The sequence below is a fragment of the Triticum urartu genome, unplaced genomic scaffold (assembly GCF_003073215.2).
Source record: "Triticum urartu cultivar G1812 unplaced genomic scaffold, Tu2.1 TuUngrouped_contig_5817, whole genome shotgun sequence".
Taxonomy (NCBI): Eukaryota; Viridiplantae; Streptophyta; class Magnoliopsida; order Poales; family Poaceae; genus Triticum; species Triticum urartu.
Genome location: NW_024116523.1, coordinates 1 through 10,614, shown reverse-complemented (window position 1 = coordinate 10,614; position 10,614 = coordinate 1). Strand labels below are relative to the sequence as shown.

General features: G+C 49.1%; 1 protein-coding gene across 1 annotated transcript; it reads left to right on the top strand.

Moving 5' to 3' along the window:
* The first annotated feature begins 3,898 nt into the window (after nt 1-3,898).
* On the top strand, nt 3,899-7,740 carry LOC125529752 (ATP-dependent zinc metalloprotease FTSH 2, chloroplastic). The gene is made up of 5 exons (XM_048694170.1): nt 3,899-4,112; nt 4,888-6,024; nt 6,312-6,625; nt 6,929-7,169; nt 7,260-7,740. Exons 2-5 carry the CDS (start codon nt 4,897-4,899, stop codon nt 7,596-7,598), a joined length of 2,022 nt encoding a protein of 673 aa, XP_048550127.1. The 5' UTR covers nt 3,899-4,112; nt 4,888-4,896; the 3' UTR covers nt 7,599-7,740.
* The last annotated feature ends 2,874 nt before the right edge of the window (nt 7,741-10,614 follow it).

Below are 10,614 nucleotides of genomic sequence, written 5' to 3'. Positions count from 1 at the left end.
GATGATGATCCGAAGAAGTTGAGCTCGGCTCAACAAAGTGACGACGTGTCTAGCGCAGGTCGGCAGCCGTGGAGCAATATTGCCGGACTGGTTTGACACCAGCATGATGTTGAAGATCATGTTTAAAAGATTTTAAAGTTAGTAGGATGTGTTCGGTAACAAAACACAATACCCCATACAAAACTTCCTTCAAAAGGGATGTCCGAAATCCCGTTCATAAAAAAGACGAACTCGAGTCGGATTCGTTTTCGCGCAGAAAACAGATCCGAAAAGTGATGCGCTAATCGGAAGGTTCCCGGATTTTGGACGGTCGGATCGAGCTGAAATTTTGAGAGGTGGTAGATATAGGAATTCTGCAGCCGATCAACGGTTGGATCTTCCAAAAAACGTCCGAGCTAGAAGCTGGACACCACGCCGTAAACTCGTCCAGATTCCCGTCCAGATTTGACAGGGCTCCGGTATATCGTGGATTGCCAGAGATTCCTTCATCGGAACTCGACGAAATTTTCCAGGGTTGTTGTAGACTCAATTCCGCACAATTCCATCAAAGCAATCGTTTAAAAGACACTTGAGGAGGCGGTGGCGGCGGACACAAGTTTGCTATCCAGAAAAACAGCACAGTCGCCCGAGGGCAATGTTGACGTTGAGCCCCTAGGCTCCCTAGATGATTCCTCCATGATCTCGATAGAGATCGGAGTTGATGTTTATAAAGGTCCTCATCCGAACATGACGATCGGAGGTAGGGCGCAGTCCTTGGTCGAACCAAGGTGACCAGTCGAGCTGATGACGAAGATGCTGAAGTCGCAGTTGATCTGCAGGCGAGCCATCAACCTTTTGCCGAACACAAACGAAACTCTCAATGAAAGCACCAATGTCGGTGTAAAAACCGGCGGATCTCGGGTAGGGGGTCCCGAACTGTGCGTCTAAGACAGATGGTAACAGGAGGCAGGGGACACGATGTTTTACGCAGATTCGAGCCCTCTTGATGGAGGTAAAACCCTACGTCCTGCTTGATTATTCTTGACAATATGAGTAGTACAAGAGTTGATCTACCATGAGATCGGAGAGGCTAAACCCTAGAAGCTAGCCTATGATTATGATTGTTGTATATATCTATCGACTAGCCTGACCTTGATTTATATAATGCACCAGAGGCCTAGGATAACAAGAGTCCTAGCCGAATACGCCGGTGGGGAGGAGTCCTTGTCTTGGTCACCAAGTCTTGTGGAATCTTCCATGTATGCCGCAGCTGTCCGAACTGGCCCATGAGTATACGGCCATGGGGGTCCTCGGCCCAATCTAACAGATCGGGATATGACGTGGTGAGTACCCTCTAGTCCAGGACACCGTCACCAGGCATGGTGAACATCGCAGGAGCCGATGGTACCTGTGCGGCGGTCGAAGGAGAAGTATGGAACGTGAAGGAAATATGCCCTAAAGACAATAATAAAGTTATTGTTTATATTTCCTTATATCACGATAAATGTTTATTATTCATGCTAGAATTGTATTAATCGGAAACTTGATACATGTGTGGATACATAGACAAAACAAAGTGACCCTAGTAAGCCTCTACTAGACTAGCTCGTTAATCAAAGATGGTTAAGTTTTCTAACCATATACATGAGTTGTCATTTGATGAACGGGATCACATCATTAGAAGAATGATGTGACGGACAAGACCCATCTGTTAGCTTAGCATAATGATCGTTAAGTTTTATTGCTATTGCTTTCTTCATGTCATATACATATTCTTTTGACTATGAGATTATGCAACTCCCGGATACCGGAGGAATACCCTGTGTGCTATCAAACGTCACAACGTAATTGGGTGATTATAAAGATGCTCTACATGTATCTCTGAAGGTGTTTGTTGGGTTGGCATAGATCGAGATTAGGATTTGTCACTCCGAGTATCGGAGAGGTATCTCTAGGCCCTCTCGATAATGCACATCATAATAAGCCTTACAAGCAATGTGACTAATGAGTTAGTTGCGGGATGATGCATTACGAAAGGAGTAAAGAGACTTGCCGGTAACGAGATTGAAGTAGGTATGAAGATACCGACGATCGAATCTCGGGCAAGTGACATACCGATGACAAAGGGAATAACGTATGTTGTCATTACGGTACGACCGATAAAAAACTTCGTAGAATATGTGGGAACCAATATGAGCATCCAGGTTCCGCTGTTGGTTATTGACCGGAGAGGTGTCTCGGTCATGTCTACATAGTTCTTGAACATGTAGGGTCCGCACGCTTAACATTCGATGACGATTTTGTATTATATGAGTTATATGATTTAGTGACCGAATGTTGTTCAGAGTCCCGGATGAGATCACGGACAAGACGAGGAGTCTCAAAATGGTTGAGAGGTAAAGATTCATATATAAGACGATGATATTCGGACACCGGAAGTTTTCTGAGGGTACCCGATACATATCAGGTCACCGAAAGGGGTTCCGGGCATCCCCCGGCAACTACATGGGCCTAATGGGCCAAGAAGGGGACAGACCAGCCCCTAGGAGGCTGGTGCGCCCCATGTAGGTCAAAATAAGGGTGAAGAAAAGAGGAGAAGAGGGAAAGGAAGGGGAGGGATTCGCCCTCCCCCTTCCTTTTCTCCTCCCTCCTCCTTCCCTCCCCCTCCGGATGAATATGAAAGGGGGGGCGAATTGGGAGGCGCCCAATTAGGATTCTTCCTATTTGGGGTGCCCCCTTGGCTGCCTCTCCTCCCCTCCAACCTATATATACGTGGAGGGGGCCGCTAGAACACACAACATTGATTCCTAGTCGTGTGCGGCGTCCCCTTCCACATTTTACGCCTCCGGTCATATTGTCGTACTGCTTAGGCGAAGCCTTGCACGGATTACTTCACCATCACAGTCACCACGCCGTCGTGCTGACGAAACTCTCCCTCGACACTTTGCTGGATCAAGAGTTCGAGGGACGTCATCGAACTGAACGTGTGTAGAACTCGGAGGTGCCGTACGTTCGGTGCTTGATCGGTCGGAACGAGAAGAAGTTCTACTACATCAACCAAGTTGTCAAATGCTTCCGCTTTCGGTCTACGAGGGTACGTGGACACACTCTCCCCCTCTCGTTGCTATGCATCTCCTAGATAGATCTTGCGTGGGCGTAAGAAAATTTTGAAATTGCATGCTACGTTTCCCAACATAACGACGGGGGAGGAGAAGCGGCATGGAGCCCGGGTGTACTGGTGGAGGTGAAGGACTTGTCGAGTTCCGGCAGGGGTGTGGCGTGACGGCCGGGGTGGTGGAGATAGCGGCGGCGAAGGCAAGGGAGAAAGACGAAGGAGGGAAAATGGAAGGACGGAGGCACGGGGTCCGAGGAGGGGTTCTGGGTGGGCCAGGAGTGTCGGAGTTCTACGTGGATGTTGGATGACTAAGTCATTCGGATCACGCAGTCTGGACAGTTACATGCAGTTTAAGAGTCCGATTTGAAGACGCCATTGCTGGTACAAATCTGAAAAGGAAACTAAGTAAGTGTAAGCAGAGAAGTGTCTAAACGATACGGGGCTTTATTAAATGAGTGTATGCTCGTGTATGCGAGCGACTTTGATTGTACTATGTTTAAAAACAAAAGTCTCAGGAGCAGCTGATTGCAGCACTACTGGAGCCACTGGCCGGCACTTCACCGGGAGTCCAGGTTGCGCTCTTCCCCGGCCGCGCGACGACAGGACAGGAGTCCAGTCGAGAGGTTGTTGCGTGAGCGCGAGCCCAGCCACGACGCGGGAGCCATCGTCCACGAGAAAATAGCACGGTCCATTTTCACCCGGAGCAGAGCAGAGGGTCATTTTCTACGCGGCCGGTTTACGACGTCTATGTGGGCTCATCTCTTCCTTATCGACGCTGTGGGAGCAGAGCCGCCCACGTCGCCCCTCCCCCCTCCCCCCCTACCGAAATCCCCACGCAACTGCGCACCACCGGAGGCCAGCAGCCGGCCGCGGAGGGAGGAAGAAAATCTGCGCTCCTCGCCAGTCGGCAGCCAGTGCCCGCTACTTATACGCCCGGCTCGCCTCGCCCCCCTCCCCTCACAGTCCGCCCCCTTCCCCCCTCCCACCTCCGGCCCAGCCCCGATCCATCCCGTCTCAGGTGCGTGCCGACGGAGCTCCCGTGATTTGCTTGAAATCTCCGCTTCAACCCTGCTCGCTTAAGCCATGCGCTGTAGTATCCCGCGAGATTCCCCTTCTGCCTGTGGTTCTTTAGCAAGCGTTTGGGCGGTAGTGTTCGTCCGGGTGTTTTAATTCAGGCCGTGGAGGTGGATAGCGCGTGATAATGGATGGCTGCTGCTGCTAATCTAGGCTATGGTAGCTGCGAGGTTAGTGAAGCCGTTTAGATTGCTCATCCCAGTTGGGTAGTACAGTAATCTGAAGAACATTCAAGCTGCTGGGAGCACTTTGAGGGGGTAGATTGATGGCTCTAGTTGCTTGTAGTTGGAGGGAGGGACGAAATGATTGGTTGGTCGTGGCACCTGTGTTTTGTATGGTTCCGTTATAGTTCTTCATCAGGGGGAACTCTTGTCTGGTGGACCAGGCCTTTTTTTGCTGTGAAACATTTTACATTCCAAGGGTTGGTGGTAGCCACTGTCCAAAATGAAACGAATTGTACAGGCTTCAGGCTTATTAGGGGGTGTGTTCTTCTGATTTGTGATGCTGGTAGGACTTTTCTGCTCGTAGCACTGGTCGATTCCGTCGGACTGAATTGATGATACAGAGCATTAAACACTTAGGAAAAGTACTTGCCTGCGTGCAAAATTTGCTTTTGCAAGAATTAATTCGTTCTCTCTCTGATTGATGCTGACGACAGCAATTAATTATGTTCTGTCTCTGATTCATGCTGACGGCATCTCCGTTCATTTCATCCGCAGTGAGCAAACATGGCGCCATCCATGAGTCTTGCTGCAAAAGGGCTGCTCCCCTTCGGAGCGCTCCCCTCGAGCGGCGTCGCGCAGAGGCCGGTGTCCGTGACCGCCTCCCTGGAGCACAAGCGGAACGATTCTAAGAGGAAGCTCCTGAAGCTTGCGCTCGGAGGAGTCGGCCTGCCCGCCCTGCTGAGTGCCAACAAGGCTCTCGCCGATGACCAGGGCGTCTCTTCCTCCAGGATGTCCTACTCGAGGTTCCTCGAGTACCTCGACAAGGACAGGGTGAAGAAGGTCGATCTGTTTGAGAACGGGACCATTGCTATCGTGGAGGCCATTTCTCCCGAGCTCGGCAACCGCGTGCAAAGAGTCCGTGTGCAGCTTCCCGGCCTCAGCCAGGAGCTTCTCCAGAAGTTGAGGGAGAAGAACATTGACTTTGCTGCACACAACCAGCAGGAGGACTCCGGTAACCTTCTCTTCAACCTTATCGGGAACTTGGCCTTCCCGCTCATCCTTATCGGCGGTCTGTTCTTGCTGTCGAGAAGAGGAGGGTCTGGTGGCATGGGTGGACCCGGTGGGCCTGGCTTCCCTCTTGGTTTTGGCCAGTCCAAGGCCAAGTTCCAGATGGAGCCCAACACCGGCGTTACGTTCGATGACGTTGCTGGTGTTGACGAAGCAAAGCAGGACTTCATGGAAGTGGTTGAGTTCCTGAAGAAGCCAGAGAGGTTCACCGCTGTTGGTGCCCGCATTCCCAAGGGTGTGCTGCTTGTTGGTCCTCCTGGAACTGGTAAGACTTTGCTTGCCAAGGCGATCGCAGGAGAGGCTGGCGTGCCATTCTTCTCGATATCGGGTTCTGAGTTCGTGGAGATGTTTGTTGGTGTTGGTGCCTCCCGTGTTCGTGATCTCTTCAAGAAGGCCAAGGAGAATGCTCCTTGCATAGTGTTTGTTGATGAAATTGATGCTGTTGGGAGGCAAAGAGGAACAGGTATCGGTGGTGGGAACGATGAAAGGGAGCAGACTCTCAATCAGCTACTGACTGAGATGGATGGTTTTGAGGGCAACACTGGCATCATTGTTGTTGCTGCCACCAACAGGGCTGACATCTTGGATTCCGCTTTGCTTAGACCTGGACGCTTTGACAGACAGGTTAGTTTCTATCCAGCTTTTTTTTAAGGCTAATAACATCAGTCTGGAATTTAATTTGCATGTCCCTATTTCCACATTCTTATCATTGCAATTATTCCTGCAACAGATTTTAGAAAAAAAAAAATTCTTAGTGAGGTTAGCACGTGCTTGTAAACCTCAAGTCCAATTCTAGTTCAGAGCTTGAACTATCTTTGGATATCTTAAAACTTGGAACCTGTTAGAACCTATTTTAAAAATATTCTGGATCTTGCTTAACATTTGGATATACCTTGTAACTTGTTTCACAGGTGAGTGTTGATGTTCCTGATGTACGTGGAAGGACAGAGATTCTCAAGGTGCACGGTAGCAACAAGAAGTTTGATGCTGATGTTTCCCTTGAGGTCATTGCAATGAGAACACCTGGGTTCAGTGGAGCAGACCTGGCGAATCTTCTGAATGAGGCAGCCATATTAGCAGGCCGACGTGGGAGGACCGGAATCTCCTCGAAGGAGATTGACGATTCAATCGACAGAATAGTGGCTGGTATGGAAGGAACTGTCATGACAGATGGGAAGAGCAAAAGCCTTGTTGCTTACCACGAAGTTGGCCATGCAGTTTGCGGGTAAGAGAGAATCTTCATCTCTTCGAATCCCCTATTTTGTTGAATATTGCATTGGATCTTGATGGATTTCTCAGCATTTCTATAGTGCATTTAGATACTATTTTGTGCTGACAAAGACTTCCAGCCTCCTTTTGCATGCACCACCATGTTTAGGCGTAGTATAAGAGGCTTTTTTCTCCATCATTTTTCTGAAGGGGATACCGGGTGCTTATGCTTTTAGGTGTTTCTCTGTTCTTTGTCTATTACTCGCATTACAAACTTCCCAACAACCTGGTTCATATCTGAAGATGTTACTTTTTGCAGAACTTTGACGCCTGGCCACGACCCCGTCCAGAAGGTTACCTTGGTTCCAAGGGGTCAAGCCCGTGGTCTCACCTGGTTCATTCCCATGGATGACCCAACGCTCATCTCTAGGCAGCAGCTCTTTGCCAGAATCGTCGGCGGCCTTGGCGGCAGAGCTGCTGAGGAGATCATATTCGGAGATTCTGAGGTGACCACCGGAGCTGCCGGTGACCTGCAGCAGATCACCGGCTTAGCCAAGCAGGTATGCTCCCATTTTGTCATGACAGCTTCTGCTAATCTATCAGATTTATCTAAACGTTTCATCGTACTGACCCCGATGCTTCTGCTGCAGATGGTGGTGACGTTCGGCATGTCGGACATCGGCCCGTGGTCTCTGATGGACGCGGCGCAGAGCGGGGACGTGATCATGCGGATGATGGCCAGGAACTCCATGTCGGAGAAGCTGGCGCTGGACATCGACTCGGCGGTGAAGCAGCTGTCGGACAAGGCCTATGAGATTGCCCTGCAGCAGGTGAGGGACAACCGCGTGGCCATGGACAAGATCGTGGAGGTGCTCCTGGAGAAGGAGACGCTGAGCGGTGACGAGTTCCGGGCCATCCTGTCCGAGTTCACCGAGATCCCCGTCGAGAACCGGGTGCCCCCGACGCCCCAGGCCGCCGTCCCGGTCTAGGTTCGCCCGCGTTTATAGGGTTGGAGAATTTGTTGTTGTTGTAAGATGTTCATATTTCTTGGATGTACACTAATTCCTACTCGAGGCACGGCATGTAATGTAACTCACTCGCGGTTAATTATAAGATGTAATTACCAGGGAAGGATTTTTGCGTGAGGGCTCCTGGTTTCCCATGGGAAGGGAAGCCCTGATTTTCTGACGCAGAGGGGGAAAAAAGAGCCTTGGATATGGTCTTGTGAGGTTTCCCCATTTCGAACCTGAACTTCTGCGTTCAACAGTTAGTTAATCGTATGATCTTTCAAACGAAATTTGGTTTTACTTTGGTTTTGTTGGTGAATTTATGTACAAAACTGATCGATTGAACTATGGCAATGTGTGGATTGTACCCCACAAGTTTGTGACTTATACAAGATCTGGCTAGTGCATCACTACTCTGATTTACAACCAGACTTTTGTAGGGCTATGTTCACATTGGATATCTATCAGTCGGTTCACTATCTTGCCAAAGTGGTGGTGGTCTCCAGTCAGTCTTCTAACAAAGAGTTAGACGACCACATGACGAAACTTTTGACAAAGTTGCCGTCAGTTCTCTAGATAAGACCTGCAGCAAAGAGAACCCAACGTGTCCTCTGCCCCCATCGCATAGAACAAATGCCATGACACATGGCGTTATTTGTCTCGTCCATCAGGTAAAGGTAAACACAAAGGAAAGGGCCTGGGTTGATATTTTGGGCAGAGGGGTAGTTGCACCTACTACTTCCCCTTGATCAATATTTTTTTTATCACAGATGCTTACAAACACAACCATATAAATAATAAAATTACAATCAAATCCTTTGGAGCGTTGAAGTCTTTTTCCCTTCATTCATCGTTGCGTGCCGTGAGCACAGCTCGATGATGCATCGGCGGAGCAAGTTTTTATAAACCCAAAAGCTTGTGTAGCTGCGAAGTCGTCGATGCAAATCAGGAGACATCGACGGGCGTGATCTGCGAAGCAATCACTGCCCCGGAGAAGAAAACACCAATAAGGCCCTGTAAAAACTCCAAAGCCCACGAGCGCCAACTGAATACAAATGGAGGATCCATTGGAAACCTAAACCGACTGGATCCTGGAAGACCCGTCGCTCCGCACGCCCTCCCCCGGTGATATGCACACATACGGAACGGGGAAAGGGCGGGGATAGCATTATTCCTACACTAGGATAGCACTGCCGCAAAAACCAAGCACGAAGACTCCCTAAAGAAAAACTTGAAAATTTTACCCATGTCGTTGCATGATAGGTCCGGGTATGATGTTGGGCTCGCTACTGTCCAGGGCCGCGCGCCAAGACCCTCTTCTCCGGTGACCTAGATAGCTGGGTCGTCGTTGAAGATCGTCACGCTAGAGCCCTTTGTCTGCCATTGTCGAGCATGGTCTAACACAAATCACTCAAATACGCATCTCCTTCGCTATCTCGCAATCGCCCCCAGGCCTCTGCAATGGGCTGCCCCTGAACAGGATCTCCTCGCCGCCGCCATCCCGTTGGTTTTGCTCGACGACGTACCCAGGCGGCGACGAGAGGAAGAGAGGACGGGTGGCAGCTAGGATTTCCTGGTCACCACACAGCCGCCTCTCTCAAGAGAGGAAGACGTTTTGTAACTTGAGTATGAAAAGCTCCCATGAGATCAAATTAGCAAGCCACCCCATCCAACGATAAAACCAAATTATAACTCCAGAGCTATCACACAATCAAACCTGAATGACATTTTTGTACTTCTTGTTTGATTTTGCAGTTACTTCTTCAGTTTAGAGAATAAAAAAGAGAGTAGTAAAGAATTCTTTTATCCACTTCATGCATAGTTTTCTCTTTAGCGATGGACACATGATAAAATGTGGATGGAAGTAAGAAATGGCCCATGGGAAGAATTCCTCTTTGCTTTTTCTCTTTTTGAAAATGACTCAAGTATATTATTAATGTTCACCAGAAGTACTAATGTAACCAATATTCCAGTGATTGGTTTTAACAGGTGTTCTATTTTGCAGTTCATAATTGTTGGATCGGTTCATCTCTATAGTAACGGGGATAACTATACTGTAAACATGAAAAGGCAGGAGCGTAGCATGTCCTCATTGCCTATCGACCTCTACATCAGAACAATGAACACACCATATTCAAAAGTTTATTGCATCATTACATTAGTTGCGAGGAGCTATGGTAGGATTAGGAAGAAGACCCCTCAAGAAAATCATCTCGACTCCCGCTTCTGACGTGGTCCGCTGGATCTTCCCCTTATTGGTTCTATACTCCTGATCTAGCTTTGCCCTGCTCTCCTTTGCCTCTCGTCCTTGCCCCTTCAAGTCATGTGTCGTCGTTCTTTATCTCCTTCGAAGACCTCTAAATTTATCCTCCTTATACTATCACCCGTTAGCGGTGACCATACTTTTACTTACCCTCCCCCCACCCCTCAGACTTGCCCATTATCATTTATGAGGGAGAGGGAGGGTATTGCCGTTCACCAGCACCATCCATCGTCTTCCTCATCGGCATTATCGCTCTCACAAATCGCATGATACGGGAACGCTACCTTTCATTCCCCTCGATTACCATAGTGTTCCACCAAGTTCGTTGTGCAATTTTCAAAACCCTAGCTTCGATGAACAACAAAATCACATTGCAGGGACGCTACCTCCCATTCTCCTCGATTATCGTAGTGTTCCACCAAGTCCGTCGTGCAATTTTCAGAACCCTAACCTCGACGAACAATAAAATCACTCTGCAATCATACCAAAAAAATGAAACCACACATAATTCTGACACAAGAGGAAGAACCGGCAAAGAACCATCACTGCCCTGCCTGTCTCACAGGTTGGGACCAAACACGACAGAAACATGGCCGCCGCACAACAGAATCAGACCCAAAAGAGAAATTGAAAAAAAAATCACACACACACATTCTCAAGCGGTGCGGCGCGGTGGCTCCTCCCCGTTCCCGAGTTCCGACCGGCCACCGAGACACGGACACACACACCCCGCGG

What these genes read in the sequence shown, in the direction of transcription:
- LOC125529752 (XM_048694170.1), top strand. Translation starts at nt 4,897, where the DNA reads ATGGCGCCATCCATGAGTCTTGCTGCAAAAGGGCTGCTCCCCTTCGGA. An exon ending in CTGGACGCTTTGACAGACAG is followed by an intron (nt 6,025 to 6,311) that starts GTTAGTTTCTAT and finishes CTTGTTTCACAG; the next exon opens with GTGAGTGTTGATGTTCCTGA. An exon ending in GTTGGCCATGCAGTTTGCGG is followed by an intron (nt 6,626 to 6,928) that starts GTAAGAGAGAAT and finishes TACTTTTTGCAG; the next exon opens with AACTTTGACGCCTGGCCACG.